Below are 16,723 nucleotides of genomic sequence, written 5' to 3'. Positions count from 1 at the left end.
AGCGGTATTTGATAGATGGGCCAAACCAAGGGAAGTTTAACCAAAGTAGCCGTGTAGGTTACCGGAAGAAGATACATCCAGTTGTAGCTTGACTTGGCTTGGGGATGTTCGGGCCTAAAAACCCAAAATGCGCGCTTTCTTAGTTAGCAGGATAGGTATAATGGAGTAACATTATCACTGCATATCCGTCGTGAGTTGGGGATCGGTCATTCCGACCATCCAGCGGTCATGATCATGAGAGATCGATGCCTGAAGGGAGAGTCCCGTGATGATAAACCGGGTATTTCACACCCATCGCTGCCTTAAGTAGTAACTTAAGTAACTTAGTAGTAACGTTACGGCGAAAAGAAAGGGCAGCTGCCCCTCCGTCGGGCGGGCGTGACGTGACGCTCTCTAAACTCACCCCCAGAAGAGTCACTCCCCTTCAATATCTTCATTCCTTCTTTTCCTCCTCTCGATAGCCCACCAGCTTCTCATTTTTACCTCCCGTGTCTTTCTCTCGATAATCAGCAGCTGTATCTCTCCCCACGGGGATTTAAACTTCACCATTAGCTCCTGGCAAATCGGCCTAGGATCCAGTTCCCGTTCTCCTCTTTTTTCCCCACCTTGAACCTCGACTCAAACGCCGACCGTCTGCTTCGGTCGACTACCGGTCGTCTCGTCCTATCTTCCCATCTGCATCCTCTCTTCTCCCCTCCGAACGGCATTTTGTTTTGGCCACCGGTCCGCAGTTGCGACTGAGATCCCGGTTTGCTGCATAGTTTGTCATCCTCGATCCCCGACATCCCGGCGTTGCTAACAGGTTGTTGCACTATCCGTCCACAGGGAAAGAAGAAAAACTCAACAACAACAACGGATTCCAGTTTCCGACATCAACGTCATTCCACAGTTCCCCTACCCCAGAGCCGCTTTCTGTGACCCCAAGTCTCCAGCCGTTCCCCGCAACTAGCCGCAATCGCGCGTAATCCGAAATTATGGGCTCGTTTATGGAGGACCTCTGGTCTAGCATCTTTACCCCGGGTCCCACCCCCTCCCTCCTCATCGCGACCAACGTCACCTTCGCTGCCCTCCAGGCTCTCCTGTTCGCCCTCCTCCTCGCCACGTATAGCATCCACTTTTTCGTCCTGTCTGTCTTGTCTGGCGCCCTATGGTGGTCCATCAACTGGTTCGCTCAGGAGCTTAGGCAGGTGCAAGCTGAGGAGGCGGAGAAAAAGCAACAATCGGAAGAGCCTGCAGAGAGCCAAGCCAAGTCAGACGGCAGTCGGAAAACCCCGGCGACTCTCGACAGTGCCGGGAGCGATACGGAAACAGAACTTTTAACGGAGCACAAGGGTGCTGCTGCCACCGCTTCCGCTCCTCGGTCTCTTGCTGCTTCGGCAACACTTCGGCCACCGGAGGAACAAGGCGAAGTTCGGAAGCGCCTGAGCGTCAGCGGTGAGAGCTCCGGTTACCAAAGCACCGATAGCGAGTGGGAGAAGGTAGATGACGGTAAGGCGGCCTAGGCGTGCACGGGATTGGATCATTGTCAGGGATTGTTAGTACATCAACCTAGGGGCCCGTGTGGTGTCCCGACTTATTTCTTGACCATCCTGCGTCGGACATGGGCCGATACGGCCTCGTTGCCATCCACCATTTCCGTCTGTGTCCCATATAGATACCAGAGAGGCATTCTGTTTGCTGCACCGGCAAGATACCCTATAGATGACTGATACATGCCGGGCAATGGAATGAAATGTAGACCTGTTACTTGATACTTTGATGGTCCAGCAATACAGGATAGTATGACCAGGTTGGTGGCCGCGATACTTTCTTGCTTCCACTATAGCTTCTAGCAACTAAGTCCCGCGGCAAAGCTATATGCCCGGTCTTGCATGTAGTCCGGTTATCCCTTTGCCCGCTCACATGAAGAGGGTAGGTGTTGTTGATATCTCATGCAGAGTTTTGACCCCCGCTTTCAAGCTGCATGGAAACCCCGCCAGAGCACGATGGGATTGACCAATCTAGACATGCCTGTAGATATGAGAGAGAGTTGAGTAAGCTGTGCTACTGAGCAAAGGTCTCGACTCATAAATTGTGTCTCATCTGACTAGGAGGATGTACGCCATGGCCTTCTCTCCACCCACACTTAGAACGAGGTTATGGACATGCAGAAGGTGCTGTATTTGCCTGGTTGGTGTTTTGGGCATTCTCAGTTCTTTGCTTCCTTAGTTCCCAACTTGGACAGGAGAGCATTATTGACTCAGTTCAGTAAAATGCTTGATGCTGAATTCATAGTAGCACCTCGTTATATATATTTCAACTACAGATGTTTGATTGAGTTTGAAAACTGGTGGTGTCAACAATTTTTACAAAATGCGAGACACCGACAAATTTAAAACTATGTAATACTAGAATTGATAGAAGCAGCAGCTATGCTTACAGAAATCAAGGCTAAAGCTAGCTAGCTCTACATACTGAAGCTCTTTGATTGCACATTTCCTCTTTCGGAACTCTTATCGATAAGAATGTTGATCATATGACTAAGCGCATCATCCATGATGGTGCCAAACACCGGCATCAACAAACACCCCTCAAGCCATGGCATCCTGGTGAAGGAGTGCTCTCAGACGCGACTCATCCAGATCAATGATGGAGTGAGCCATTGCTGAACCGCCAAAATGCCATCGACAACCACAACCATCCACACCAGTCGCCGACGCGTTTTCAACTCCGTCCTCCCCTCCGCGTCCCTAGAAGATTTCCCATCCGCGGGCCTCGCAATCGGACCTACAACCTCTACTCTCTTTCCGAATTTCTCCTCCAGCACGAAAACCCGCGATAGCAGCTCCCAGTTTCGATCGTCAATAACATCAGATAAAACCGATATCGACGAACCATGGATGGACCAAGCGACATTGGACCGCGCCTGGCAGGTTGCGACAAAGTTCCTTGCCATCCCGGATTGCGGGTTCGATATAATCTACCGATATGAGGATATAGGAGAGGCGAAGTTTCTGCGCTTGACGAATCGCGATAAGAAACCTACACGGGAGGTTATGGACGCCCTCGAGTACTTGATGAAGCCTTTTACAATGGGATTGGATGTGACGGAGGATATGGCGCAAAGGAATATTCTGGATTGGTATGCGTATGAGATGCGGAGGCACTTTTTGAAGAATTTCAGGGGTGGACTGTACAAGGTAGGACTCACATTGATGGTGTCTCCAGCTATATGTGGTACTGATCGTGGGGCGTACAGCTTCTGAATTATCCCCAGAAAGAAAGGTTGCTACATAAGATCGTGGACTGCTTGCAGCTGGCAAGGAGGATATACTTTTCGCACTTGATGGAATACTTGCTGCCGCTTCTCGATACTTCCGATCAAGAGCCTATGTTCGTCAAGCTCCGGACGTCGTTCCACATGATGGTCGCTTATGCGTTGCCGTGGTCGTTGAGGTCTACCTTGCTGACTCATGTTATTACTACGGAGGCCTTGGTTATCCTGGGGATCGATACTTTGGGTGAGGAGAGAGATGATGAGTCAGGGAGCGTTGATGACATGGAAGTCGATCGGCAATTCTCGGTCTCGTATCAGGACTGGCGAAATGAGCCCTCTGTCGAGGCCAGGATGAGCCTGATGGCGGGAGAGGATGCGCGTGTTAGTGCGTCTCGAGAGGTCCTTCTGGTGCTCTTCGATGGGCTACAGATGGTTGGCATGGGTGGCGACAAGGCGCAGAAGGTCTTTGCTAGCGTCATGGATACCATGCTGAGCGAGTTCATTCGAGCGGCATACACCGGGCAGTGGGAAGGGCCTTCACTGGTCGTCCAGCATTTACGGCACTGGATTGAGAACGTTTTCGCGCGGCTGGTCGTGCAAGTCCTAGCAATAATCAACACTCCCGAGTCTGGGATCAGGGAACCGGATAGTCTCGATGTGAATCTGAGTGATGTGGAGAAGTGGCAGGAAATTGGTATTTCTCGCCTTGGGGCTCTCCGTGCAGGCGAACTCTTTGATATCATTGTTGAGTGGCCTGCGAGCAGTGGAGCTATCGAAGATTTACGGCACTTTACTACGTATCCGGCAGCACGATCCCATCTAACGCACTCTTTCATTGCCGTTCTCAACCAGCGATTGCTGCACCCAGGTGCATCTACTGTCGAGATTCTGCAGGTGTATATCTCCATTATACGGGCATTCAACCTGCTAGATCCCAAAGGAGTGCTTCTGGACCGGATTGCTAGGCCCATTCGCAGATACCTTCGCGACCGCGATGACACCGTCAAGGTCATCGTTGGCGGGCTCTTGTCTGACCCGGCCGATGCTGATGGACAAACTGCTTCTCACACGGACACACTAGTGGAATTGTCAGCCGAACTGACCAAAGCACACCAGAACTCGCTGCGAGCTGATAGCGGAGAACTCGACTGGGATGATATGAACTGGGTTCCCGACCCGGTCGACGCGGCACCAGACTATCGGAAGTCGAAGACGTCCGACGTAATTGGAAGCCTTATCAGTCTCTTCGAGTCCAAGGAGATGTTCGTCAAGGAGATGCAGAACATGCTGGGCGAGCGGCTACTACAGAAGCGCGCCGACTTTGACCAGGAGATGTCCGTTCTGGAGCTTCTCAAGGTACGCTTTGGTGATAATGCTTTGCAGGCCTGCGAAGTCATGCTGCGGGATATCTTCGACTCCCGCCGTGTTGACGCCGTTATACGCAATGACCAAGGATTGAGCGGAAAGCGCAAGGCTCAACTGCCAGTTACTCCTGACGGCAGACGAGCAACTGAGGATGACGAAGACATGCCAGAGCTTCACGCCAAGATCCTCTCGCACTTCTTCTGGCCTGAGATTCAAGGGTTGGAGTTTAATGTTCCAGAGGAGATTTCCTCGCTCCAGCAGCGGTACGCGCAAGGGTTCGGATCGCTCAAGCAGTCGCGCAAGCTCACCTGGTTGAATGGACTCGGACAGGTCACTGTGGAGCTGGATCTCGAGGACCGCGTGTTCATGGACGAGGTTACTACCTGGCAAGCCACAGTGATCTACGCCTTCAATTCTCCGTCGGATGAGGCCGTGACCAAGACAACGGATGGACTCGCCAGCGAACTCGGTATGTCGACTGCACTCGCGCGCAGCGCATGTCTCTTCTGGGTAAGCAAGCGTATTCTCGTGGAAACACAGCGGGATACATTCCGAGTCCTGGAGGTCCTTCCGAGCGAAGAGGGCGATGCATCAGGCGGAGAGCCTGGGCTACCTGGTGCAGGCGATGCGGAGGACCAGTCAGCAGAATCAGCACAAGCAGCAGCCGAGGCAGATGCAGCGGCGGCAGCGGCAGCGAAGGAAACGGCCGAAGCGGCGGCAATGGAGAAGATGAATCTGTATTGGCAGTTTATTGTGGGCATGTTGACCAACCAGGGCGCAATGCCACTGCAACGGATTGTGATGATGCTGAAAATAGCCGTTCCGGGAGGATTCCCATACAGCAACGAGGAGCTACGAGAGTTCCTAGCCGGGATGGTGTCGAAAGGAAAGCTGGAGATCATCAGCGGAGGCAGCTACAAGATTGTGCAGTGATTGCATATTATATCCATCCCATAGAAGAGGCAAGCTTGTATGAATTACGAATAATGAGGTACATGAGGTATAGCAAAACTCTCATAACTAATTTAACATGGTATTGAAGCTAAACGTACACATTACAGACATGAATATCATCGAGTCATTTTGACCCGTTACTCAGCATCCAAAGGAGCCACCGGGGCCTGGTCATCGACCTGGATACCACCTCTCTTCTTCTCATTGCTATCCCAGAACGGCAGCTTCCATCCGCCCTCGCTCTCCGGCGTGGCCAACCACAATCGCATGAGATGGCGTCTGGGCGTAGGCGGGGCGTGATCAACATAGGCCGTGCGTGCATGCAGCACATGGGAGTTGGCCAGGAACTGAATATCGCCGACTTCGAGGATCATGTGTAGTTTGACGCGGTTGCAAGTCGCCTCAAGGACCTCCAGAGCTTCAACCTGAGCAGCCGAAAGCGGAGGGATGATTCCAGCGTCCGAGAAGCGAGTGAGAGAGCGCACATAGTAGGGGTCCCACCTACAAAAGTATCAGCACAGTCCTTCACTCATCAAACCGTCGAAGGCAATGAATACATACTTGGTATAAACCCGAGGGTTCTCGCCACGCTCCAGATAAACAACACTCGTCTTGATATACTCCTCCTGTCCTGTGCTCGTCTCGCCCTTCCGATCGAAATACCAGATGGGCTCTGTGAGAGTCTTGAGCACATCCGGGCGCTCCTTTGCCAGGACATTATAGACGTTGTGCGAGGAGCACAGGTCAGATTCACCTCCCTCCCTGGCACGGTGGATGCAAAGCAAGCCAACGATATCGGAGTCGTCTGCGTGGAAGAATTGTCTACACAATTAGCTACCCTCTCCATAGATGGCACAGAAGCATCAGCTGGAATGGATGATACACACCTAGCATTCGTGCGATAAATCCGCACAGAATCAATCTGCGTCGGATCCTCGCCCAGATCCTTCACATGACCGAGCACATGGCCCCGACTGTTCTGGCTAACAAAGTACCCGAGGTACGTGCCGAGACCCATGTACGCGACAGCAGACTTGTGGTTTCCCCACTTCTCAACAGGGAAGCCCTTGAAGAGGATGAATCCCTTGCCGTCGAGGAGGTCGGCGCGAAGTTCGTGCAGGCGGGCAGCTAGATTAGGGAGGGGGAAGTTGCTCTACCATCGTCGTCAACACATTCCCTTGATACCACAGAAGAACCAACAAGGGTAGTAAACAGGTGGCTTACCTTGCTAATACCAGTCATGGGAATCTTCGCGTCCAAAAACCCATCCGCAGCAGCCGACAACTCCTCGATCTCCTCCTCCGTGAACCGATGCGTCCATTTCTCCGGGCTATTGCTGTAATCCTCAGGCTTCCAGACCGTGGGGCCAGTAATCTCCTTGGGGAATTTATCGAAGGGGTGAATATGTTCGTAGAGGGGAGGGTGTTGACCAGTGGTTTTGAGTCCGTCAGGGAAGACGTCTAGGGGGATATTGGCGGGTTGTTGTTGGGTTAGGGCCATGATGGAGTCGGAATTCAATAGAGTAGAATAAATAAATAAATAAATGAGATCTTATCAATCAGATGAGATTGATATCAACGCCAGTAGTAGTGGTAGTAGTAGTGCAGTAATTAATAAAAGAAAGTAGCTGCAAGGAAAGGATACACCAGTAGTATTTATATACCCCTCATTCCAGAAACCTTTCCCCCCCTCCTCACATCCTCATCATCCCACTTTACAATGCAGACTAACCAACCAACCCCTGGCCTTTGAACTCGCCGAGCATATTCGGAACGATAAGCGATGTAACCATCAGTGGAGGGGAATTGCGTGCGCCGTGACTATACGTTGAAACCATCTGCGACTTCTCATAGGAGGAGTGCGCCGCGGGTGTTGAGTCGGCGATCACGAATGTTGATTTGCCGATGGCGCAATCTCGGCTGTGGTTGTTGTGATGTCCGCGGGAAAGGCTTGTGATTGATTATTGTTATGCTGCGGATTGTCTGATTAGTTTGTGAGATGGATGTGAATAGTGTTAGTTCTTATATTGTAGTATATAGTTTGTTTAGTTAGTTGGTGGATGAAGATGTATTAATCTTAGTATCTACTTACTATTAGAAAGACGATGGCTGGTGGATGGATGGATGGTGGATGGATGGCTAGACCATGGAGGGTCGGGTATATGAGGGGGATGATCAGCGGAGAATGTGCCGGTTGATCGGTAGTAAGTAGTAATTACTATTAAAGATGAATTTCTCGGGCGAGAGATGGGATAAGTATGATGCTTATGTTTCTCATTTATTGGTGGTGTTTTGAGATGATGGGGTCGTTATGAAAGTGGATGGGATGAGGGCATGTGTTTCCTGATCGGGTAGTAGGTTCTTTGGTTGGTTGCGGAGGGATGGTACCTGATTATGATTAATTGCATATAAGTTGCATAAATTCGACTAATCTGTGATTTAAATACATCTGAGATAATAATGAGAAATGGTGCTTTCAATAAATTTAGTCCATTCCCATGCAGATTGAAGAAGGTGATTGATTTATTTTTGTCTACTACAGTGCCGGTTGCTCCGCAGTAGTATCAGGCAAGACAACAGGATTTTTTGTATCATTATAAAACAGGGGCTAGTCAAATACAGGTTTAGTGTGATTTGAAAAGAAATATAGGACAAAAAGTATATACAGTTAGTCGCAATCCTGATATGGAAACTATGCTAAAGCAAAGGCAGACAAGCTGTTTCCATACAATTATTTTATCTATCCTATTACAGTGACATCTATCACAACAACAGGTTGTGTAGTGTAATGGTTATCACTCTGGATTCTGATTCCAGCAATCCCGGTTCGATCCCGGGCACGACCTTTTTGACTTCCTTCAAGTCGAGATGTCCCGACAGTCTCTTCTTTTTGCTCTTCACCTTCTACTACTTTCCTCTACCGAATCTACTGTATCATTCATAATAGTCAACAAGGAACAAACCAAGCAATTGAACCACAGTCTACCACCTAACCTACTGTATACCTACTGTATCCGCGAAGTATATGGCGGGGCGGCCGCTGACAACAGATTCTGCCACCCTTTGAAGGCGGTCAAAAAGTATACAGAATCGCAGCTCACTTTTTCGGAGCTGTTAAAAAATTTAACCGTCTATATCCGCTTATTTCCGCACTGTTCTCTGCGAGGTCGACGAGGTTCTGCCGCTTTTGGCGGTAAAACGAGCGGTCAGATCAGGCAGTACATTGCTCCGCATGACGTTGAGGGGCCATCCATGCCACTGTGTACCACTCCGTACATCAAAGCAATCCAGGAAATAATCCTGTCTAAATGAAATGCCTTTGATGTCCTTTGTATATATCGTGCACACTCCGTGTCTACATCCCAAATAACCAGATACCTACCCTCTAAATGAACCATCTACCTCTCCTCGAATGAGCAACTCAACCACAACTACCTAGTAGCTATACTACCCGATGGCTGACGTCCTGCGACGAAGAGGAATATACAAAACTACTCATTGGATACATCCGCTCTCGCAGGGTTAGTATCACCCATTGATTCTTTGACTTCCATCTCGTAAAACAGGCACTCTAAACCGCAATAGCCCTAGGAATAGCATACAGACAAACCTCCCTGGAGACGCTGTCCGCAAAGGCCGGAGTAGCGTATAGTTATACAGTAGATTTTGCGGGTACGTCTATTAAGAGAAGGGTGAGTTTATTCCTCTCCCCTTCCTTGCTATCAAAGGTAATGCTGAGGAACGATGTTATTTGGCTATTAGTATCCCCGTGTCGTTGAGGGGAGGATTCAGTGAGTATACCTAAGTACTACCATGATTATCCAGACCACTCTAATTGGTATATATTACCTTGTACTAATGTACATATAGAGGAACAACACCCCACCTCTCAAGCAAAGACAAAGCCGACGGCCAGAAAGTCGTTACGGTTGGATTCCATGCCCGGAATGGAACAAGATATCTCTCCATCCATGCTCATGGCGACGGTACTTGGAAGGAGTTTCTTTCAAGGGCGGGAAAGGCTGTTTTGCGTAAGGAGAGGGATGGATCTCAAAGGAGGGCGATGCAGGGGAGATTGAGTAGGTCTTCCTGCTAGTGGTTGTGTTTGTGTGGGGTTATTGATTTAGCGGTTGTATTTGGCGTTGGCATAGCTTCTTGTTTGTTTCACTTGTCTTCTTTCTGACACACGTCCGTTTATGTTGTGTGGGTATTTAGACTTGCTTATGTGTGTAGGAAGGTGAATGAACCCATGAGAATCATTTTACTGTGTATGATACTTTCTTATCACAATGGATCTAACATAGCGCACGTCAATAGATGTCATCCGCAGTAGTAGTGACTACTACACAGCAGCGCGTCCCATGTATAACAGTACGATCCAAGCAACATCCATTGCAACTCACCGTGCAACATCTCTAAAAGTAGACTTTGCCAGAATCTCCATTCACTAAGCTCCGGGCTATAGCCTCGGACCAGAGAGAACGCCAGTAGTATTGGTTTGCGTAGCGTACTATATCCGCAGCAGGAGATAATCCGACTAGGAACAAGTTCGAAAACCTGGTCAAGGTTATAATTTTGACTTTCTATATCTTGGACGGTGGCTGGGATGAGGCGTTAAGGTTATCGATGCGTGGGTTACTTTGATCAGGATGATGCTTATGACATGCTTATCGCTTAATGCTGATGGAAGAATGACTTGTGTTGCCTCTTTATCCATATCGATCATTCTTTGGTTCAGAAAAGTAGTTCCTAGTCTGGTCCGCTGAGTACATGGATGTCTATAGTGAACACCTCCAACTCGGATACAAACCTGGTAGCTCCCAATGTATATTTCACCCATGGAGTCATGGACCCTTTGAATAAATCCTATGGGCATGATATAATGACAAGCAGTAATTAAATGTCATCCCAACCCAAATCGCAATAACCTCCCCGAACCAGCGAGCTTCAACCCTAAAGCGGCGCGCCCGCATCTCGATCACCTACCGAAAGAGGCAACTCGATCCCCAGGGGTCCGCGGTTCCACACTTTCTTTCTCGCCTTATCAAAGTACCAACTGTTTAGATAATGGTTTTGTATCAGACGCATCTACCCCTCACCACTCTCCGAAACCCCTCAATAATCCCATAACGCACGCACGCACGCACGCAGAACACTATGAGAACCCAGAAACATCTCCACATCGCCGTCCTGGACGTCGACGTCCCGGTTCCGAACGTCTACTACGCTCGCGGTCTTTATAGTACCCAATTTCGCAAGCTGCTTCGGGCTGCTGCGGGGCGAATTGCAGAAGGTGAAGGAAGAGATGAAGATATTGAGATCCACACCACTGCGTTCGATACTCTTGGTGGTAACTTGCCGTCGCTAGCTAGTTTGAGCACGCAGCCTACTGCCACGGTCACCAAGGCTGGGGAGGTTATTAACCCTCTGGCTTTGCCTATCACCGGTATCTTGATTACGGGATCAGTGGCGTCCACGTATGGTGCTGAGTACCAGTCATGGGTTGCACCGTTGCTGGAGTTCATTACCACTGTGTATGAGCAGTATCCGCATGTGCGGATCTTTGGAAGTTGTTTTGGCCATCAGGCGCTTGCAGAGGCTTTGCTTGCTGGATCTGCTTCGGCCAATGAGGTTAAGGTGGGATGTTGTCCCGATGGAAAAGAAGCTGGACTGGCGCAGGTTGAACTCACAAAGGGGTTTGTGGACGCATTTCCCTGCTTGAGGGGAAAGCGCGCGTTGAGACTGCAGATGATTCATGGGGATTGGGTGACGGTTGAGTCGTCACCTGAGAAAGCGCTTCCCTCGCCTTGGATGAACATTGGGGGATCAAAGCCTTGTCCTATTCAAGGCTTGTATTGTCCAGGACGTGTTCTGTCCTATCAAGGTCATTTTGAGTTCGACTCATTCGTTAACCGTGAGACATGTGTCGACTTTGGAGGGAGATTGGGGTGGGCGAAAGAGCTCGTCGAGCAGTATGTGACGGCAATTGGAGACGTGGACGGAAACGGTGATGACTCCAAACTAGCCGCGGAGGTGCTGGTAAGATTCTTTGCGGGTGAAGATGGTGCGCATGACAAGCAACGCATGATCAAGGCACAGGATGAGAAGAGCATGGGCGTAACCAGATTAATTGGAAGTCTGGTGGGCCAGTTGATGGGTGGGAGCTGGTGGTCCAGCAAGAGAGTGGAATAGAAACTCTGGAAGTATTGGAAAAGGATGACGACACCATCTATTCAAATCAAACTACATCAATGTTCAATATATTCGTAAATGCGACCCATGTAAATCATCCAAACATAAACCAAAATTGTCATGATCAAAACACCAATGCCACCATGTAGTATATATACCCGCCCAGCGTTGTTGTATACCTACCAAACACCCAAAATCCCGGATTTTCAAAAGATTTCCTTATCATGGCATGTGAGAATCATGGTCGGGCCAGCCCTTCAATAACTCGTTCCGAGATATAAACAGTCAAGGGCGACATCATATACTCATCGACCACTGGGTGATTCACGTGCCTGGCTCATGTCATTGCTCCATAATTTTGAGTAACCGTGCACCCTCAAAGCCATTAATCGTAACATCCGTAAAACATAAAATTCGATCAGAAGCTCACCAGAGTGCGCTTCACTCTGGAGACATCAAGAATAAGGGTGTATTCACCTGAAGTCGAGCTGGAAAGCTTTCCATTTTCCACCCACAGTGCGGCAGCGAGGGCAGCCTCGGGGACTGGGATAGCTTGTTGGTCCATGCGACATTGCGCTGCCTGGACTCGACGTCACATTCCTAAAGGAGGCAGGCGGACTGCTGATGAACAATCCGACACACTCTCGACACACGCCACAGATGCACTCCGTACAGGCGTAGCATTCATTCAAAGCCCACGGGCGTTTGCAACTGGCACAATAGATTTGGATCTCTCTGTTGCGGTATGACGCCGGTGTGGGGTTTGAGAACCGATGATGCTGGCGCTGAGATGCAGAAGAAGGATACATGTTCAATACCGGGCTAGACTCGTTGTTGGAGGTGCTCATGTGACTTGAGAAAGCGTAGGTTTTCCCTGACGCCGTCGATGCCGAATCTAGCGAGGATTCAATGGAGGGAAATGGTTCCAAATCACTATCACGACTGCGTGCGGTGTCAAACGGCGGCGGCGTTAAAGACTTGTGTAGCGGTGACGCCGCATAGGCGTGAGGAGGGAAAGGCCGATGAGAGGTCGGTGGCGGCAGTCCAGGTGAGGGTTGAAAAGCCGGTGGTAGCGATGACCGGTGATTGCCGACCGAAGGCGCCGAAGTGATATTGGAGATCAACGGGGGCATTGTAGGCGACCGACCAACCTGTGGCTGAGATTAGCACATGTCTGAGCTTGTTCTGCGGAAAAAGCAGGCACATACATCCGAGTTGTGATCGTCATCCGCTTCCGTGGCCGAGGTAGCTGCCTCAATCAAATCTTCCCAGCGCTTGCCTTGAGCCCATGCGGCAGTCTGTGGTTCCGCAGAAAGCGCCTTGCGATCGCCCAGACTAGGGCGTCGGCCGTATTCCTTGGATCTAGTCCGCTCATGCTTCGGTTTTCTAGCTCTAGAAATGGACGACTTGCGAGGACGAGGAAGCTTGTCTCGATGCTGGATGGGAGGCAGAGTGGAAGAGCGACCGGGCGGGGAGTGCGTCAGAATGGACGGGAGAAGCTCGCGAGGACGAGGGGATGAGAATGGAGGCAGCGAAGCCTCCTGCTTGAAGTGCTCCCTCAGGGAAGGCAGTTCAACGGATCGCAAGCGGTCTCGGTCATTGTCCGAGTGAGTCTCCTAGCGCACCAGTTAGGCAAACTTGCTTTTCTACTGCTCACAAAGTAGTCTAGCATACCATGTCCGTATCCCAGTCGGAAGCTAGACGGTTGTGGTGCAATTGCGCCAATGCGACGGCGGCGGTCGCTGCCGCGGGGTGAGTCTCGTCAATGCCCCGCGGGGTTGCCGGAGAGCTAGCGTCAGCAACGTAGATATCCCGATCAGCGATTTCTATAGCCAGTCAGTTGACGTTCTTTGAGCCACACATTCCAGCATGATGACCGACCATTGCGTCGCCGAGATGGAGCTTGAGTCGAGGGAGATAGATGAGCCCGTTGGTCTGGAGGGGTGGTCACCATCAAGATGAAGCTCTCCTCGGTCGCCGGGAGCTTCGGAATGTAGTGGTTCGGGTGGGCTCTCCGGATATGCTCCTGCATGGAGCGATAGCGCTTCTCCTGAAGGGCAGAACAACATGTTAACCACAAGCTTCAGGCTTGGATAGTAATGCGACAGATCATATTATTTTTTTTTTTCTCTCTTGCGCCGCACTGGTCCTCGCAGAGGCGCAGGCTGCTTGCTGACCATTGCATGAAAGTGGGGCTCGGATCGATAGCGGGCGGGAAGAAGGAGCAGGAGGGAAAGCTGAGAGGGGGGAAAAGGCGAGCTGAAGGAGTACTACTCACACCCAGACATCTCTTCCGGCAATTGGAGCCATCGTTATTCTTCAACGGACACACCACTTCATTATTGACGTCGGTGACCGAGAAGGAGCTCGTTAGCGATGCTCGCGGCGGCATGGTCTGCATGGATCCGTCCTGGCGGGGTGGGTTGGAGGGTCAAGCCAGCGAGCCAGCACAAGCACACAAGCAAGCTTGAATGGAAGCACTGAACTAGATAGTAATAGATCAAGATCAATTCGTTAGGGCACCGTCAACCCTCCCAACGCATGCTCCAATGTACAGCGCAAGAAGGAGAAGGTAAAGAAACGATGAGTATGTCAAGCAAGTAATTTGGAGAGGCGAAAAGATGAAGGAGAAAAAGGATCGGGGAAGAGGTGGAATCCGTGGTCGAGAAAGCTAGACGGCAAAGTAATAGAGTGTATGAGTAATATGGAGATAAATTCGCCCTAGTTGTTGCTGTCCAGGCTGAGCTATTCTTTTTCGGAGCCAGTTGCGGTAGTTACTATCAATGTAGTAAGATTGTAATGTACTCCGAAGCAGCAGCAGCAGCAGCAGTACTAGTAGTAAGTAGTAGTCAAAAGCACGTCCGGCGTAGTGGCAGGAAACTAAAGCATCACAATCGAGGAATCGGTCAGGTCCAGGAAGGGGGAGGGGGGGGGGAAGGTCAAGGTCAAGGAGCTAGGCCGAGTACAGGTCTTGTCCAGCCAAGCTAGTCTACGAATAGGCTAGTGACCTCGAAAAAAAGAAAATTGACAGCCAAAGGATTGGGGGATGGCAAAGACCCACTAGGCAAAAAACAGAAATCTGACCTAAAAAATAAAAAAAGGAAGGAAAAACGAGAGAAAAAGTGAAAAAAGGCGACCAGCAGGCGACTTGTCTGGAGGGGAAAAACGAAAAAAGGAGGGTGGGAATGGTAATCCACTTACAAATTACATGATTTTACATACAATACCAAGGAAAAAGTCAAAGAATGATTGAAAAGAAAGACAAGAAAAAAAAAGAAAAAAAAATTGGAAGATTTAGTCCGAAGCACTCCGACCGCGTGGCTTGTCCCATGTAGCTTGGACTGGCTAGGATGATCGGAGGATCCAGGATTAGTGAACAATCCAGAAAACGTCCTCGTGCATCAGTAACTGGACTTGTAGGTCTCGAGGCGCTGGGATAAGGTATCACGGAGCACTGGATCGGGTGACACGATAAGCATACCTACTACAGCCCGTACCGCGGATGAGAGGCGAAAGAAAGAGGGAAGCTCACGGGCAAGATAACGGACATCCGAAGGGAGCTCTTGAGGGAGATTGTAGATATTGGTTGGCTTGTTAGCTACGCAGGTATCCAGAAGTTATTACTAGACTGCTTGCTACATGGAGCTACGACGATAGCTTGTTAGCCAAGCAGCAGGAGAAAAGTCTTTCAAGCCATTCTCATCCGATCAATCCCTATGAGGCATTATCATCCTGGTGGTGATACAGCATGTGCTCGTTCTTGGTATTACGATTTCGTACCGCAGCGGTATCTGATGCCGATTGCGCCTATCGATAAAGTGTGGGACAGCGCGATATCCGCACACATGAATTTCGATCCTCGCTTCGTCGCGAACATTACTCTTTTTGTAGAGTATATTTTTGCTGAAAAGATACTAATTAGTATTTCAGACTTTACTGCTTTTATAGCAGTATAAATATGTATCACTAGACAGTCCATTTTGTACAGTGAGGCACTGTAGAAGGCTTCGGATCCGGATCTACTCTGCTGATAAGTCTCTGACACTTACACTCCACTGGAGCTTAGAGCCGGGTCAAGCTTACATTACATTACCGGAGCCAAAGGAGGGGTGACATGGGGAAGGGGGCACTGCCTTCCTAGTTGGGATGGCGGACACCTCCGTAGCTCAGTCAAGGGTATAAGTTAAGGACATGGCTACTCGGCAAGGACTTCCAGCAGCAATCATCCTATATGATCCGTGCGATTCATGTCCGCGTTTGAAAAGGGCAAACAGCTGAACTTTGACTGACGGGGTCTTTGGTCGACCGAGACTTCCGTCCCTCAGACAGATGCAGGTTGGCTGGCTAAGCTGGTCAAATACCATACCATACATGCATACATACGGTATGGTAACGATGACCAGCACTTCGGGAATGCCGGTGGAACCCCTCCATTCTTGAGGGGGTTGCGACAGCTGCAGCATCAGCATAATTAGTATTGACTACGGATGAATGGGGGTTGGCCTTGATGGATGATGACCGATACAACACAATGGTCACATTGCTCGCAGGTAGTCAGTTTAGGCAATTCTAATGGGTTATTGTAGAATCACGTGGTGAGTGAACAAGCTGGGCATCCGGCCATGTGCGACCTACCCCTCATTGTTCTGGTTCATTTTCCACCACCACCACAACCACCAGCTCTCCCCAGCTCTAGGTTGAGCTTCCATGCAACCCAAGCACAAGAGCTCCCAGCTGGAGCTTTCCAGTGGAAAGGGCCTAAGACCAAAGCAGTTAGGCCACTAGTGGCGAGTCCAATTTAGTTTAGCGCGACGCCACTCCAGTTCCTTATTCCCGTCTGAGTGGGGCTCTCGAAACGGGTGTACCTTAGCAGGCGATGGGCGAGAGGAAATTTTTCCATCTTCTCGAAACAAGTGGCCACCGCTGATTCCATGGGAGGCTGGGGCAAATCGCTGGC

At 50.0% G+C, this 16,723-nt stretch overlaps 6 protein-coding genes and 1 non-coding gene across 7 annotated transcripts; 5 read left to right on the top strand and 2 right to left on the bottom strand.

Moving 5' to 3' along the window:
- Window positions 1-974: 974 nt before the first annotated feature.
- AtWU_06805 (V-type ATPase assembly factor PKR1) lies at window positions 975-1,502 on the top strand (the record flags this gene model as incomplete). The annotated part of the gene is made up of 1 exon (XM_035501914.1): window positions 975-1,502. One exon carries the CDS (start codon window positions 975-977, stop codon window positions 1,500-1,502), a length of 528 nt encoding a protein of 175 aa, XP_035357807.1.
- A 1,155-nt stretch (window positions 1,503-2,657) lies between these two features.
- On the top strand, window positions 2,658-5,554 carry AtWU_06804 (anaphase promoting complex subunit 2; the record flags this gene model as incomplete). Its single annotated transcript, XM_035501913.1, has 2 exons — window positions 2,658-3,179; window positions 3,239-5,554. 2 exons carry the CDS (start codon window positions 2,658-2,660, stop codon window positions 5,552-5,554), a joined length of 2,838 nt encoding a protein of 945 aa, XP_035357806.1.
- A 158-nt stretch (window positions 5,555-5,712) lies between these two features.
- Window positions 5,713-7,075, bottom strand: AtWU_06803 (TauD/TfdA family dioxygenase; the record flags this gene model as incomplete). The annotated part of the gene is made up of 4 exons (XM_035501912.1): window positions 5,713-6,076; window positions 6,137-6,397; window positions 6,463-6,728; window positions 6,800-7,075. The coding sequence occupies 4 exons, from the start codon at window positions 7,073-7,075 to the stop codon at window positions 5,713-5,715; spliced, it is 1,167 nt and encodes a 388-aa protein (XP_035357805.1).
- A 1,273-nt stretch (window positions 7,076-8,348) lies between these two features.
- AtWU_t177 lies at window positions 8,349-8,420 on the top strand. The gene has a single exon. It is a non-coding gene; the product is annotated as a tRNA-Gln (tRNA).
- Window positions 8,421-9,028: 608 nt separating this feature from the next.
- Window positions 9,029-9,670, top strand: AtWU_06802 (uncharacterized protein; the record flags this gene model as incomplete). The annotated part of the gene is made up of 4 exons (XM_035501911.1): window positions 9,029-9,095; window positions 9,160-9,266; window positions 9,337-9,365; window positions 9,445-9,670. The coding sequence occupies 4 exons, from the start codon at window positions 9,029-9,031 to the stop codon at window positions 9,668-9,670; spliced, it is 429 nt and encodes a 142-aa protein (XP_035357804.1).
- A 1,061-nt stretch (window positions 9,671-10,731) lies between these two features.
- Window positions 10,732-11,766, top strand: AtWU_06801 (class I glutamine amidotransferase-like protein; the record flags this gene model as incomplete). Its single annotated transcript, XM_035501910.1, has 1 exon — window positions 10,732-11,766. The coding sequence occupies one exon, from the start codon at window positions 10,732-10,734 to the stop codon at window positions 11,764-11,766; it is 1,035 nt and encodes a 344-aa protein (XP_035357803.1).
- Window positions 11,767-12,184: 418 nt separating this feature from the next.
- Window positions 12,185-14,158, bottom strand: rfeD (putative transcription factor RfeD; the record flags this gene model as incomplete). Its single annotated transcript, XM_035501909.1, has 6 exons — window positions 12,185-12,342; window positions 12,440-12,917; window positions 12,975-13,382; window positions 13,441-13,592; window positions 13,648-13,816; window positions 14,045-14,158. 6 exons carry the CDS (start codon window positions 14,156-14,158, stop codon window positions 12,185-12,187), a joined length of 1,479 nt encoding a protein of 492 aa, XP_035357802.1.
- Between the last annotated feature and the right edge of the window lie 2,565 nt (window positions 14,159-16,723).

Source organism: Aspergillus tubingensis (genome assembly GCF_013340325.1).
Source record: "Aspergillus tubingensis WU-2223L DNA, scaffold_8, whole genome shotgun sequence".
Classification (NCBI taxonomy): Eukaryota; Fungi; Ascomycota; class Eurotiomycetes; order Eurotiales; family Aspergillaceae; genus Aspergillus; species Aspergillus tubingensis.
The sequence above is the reverse complement of the archived record's forward strand: the minus strand, read 5'-3'. Positions and strand labels throughout refer to the sequence as shown.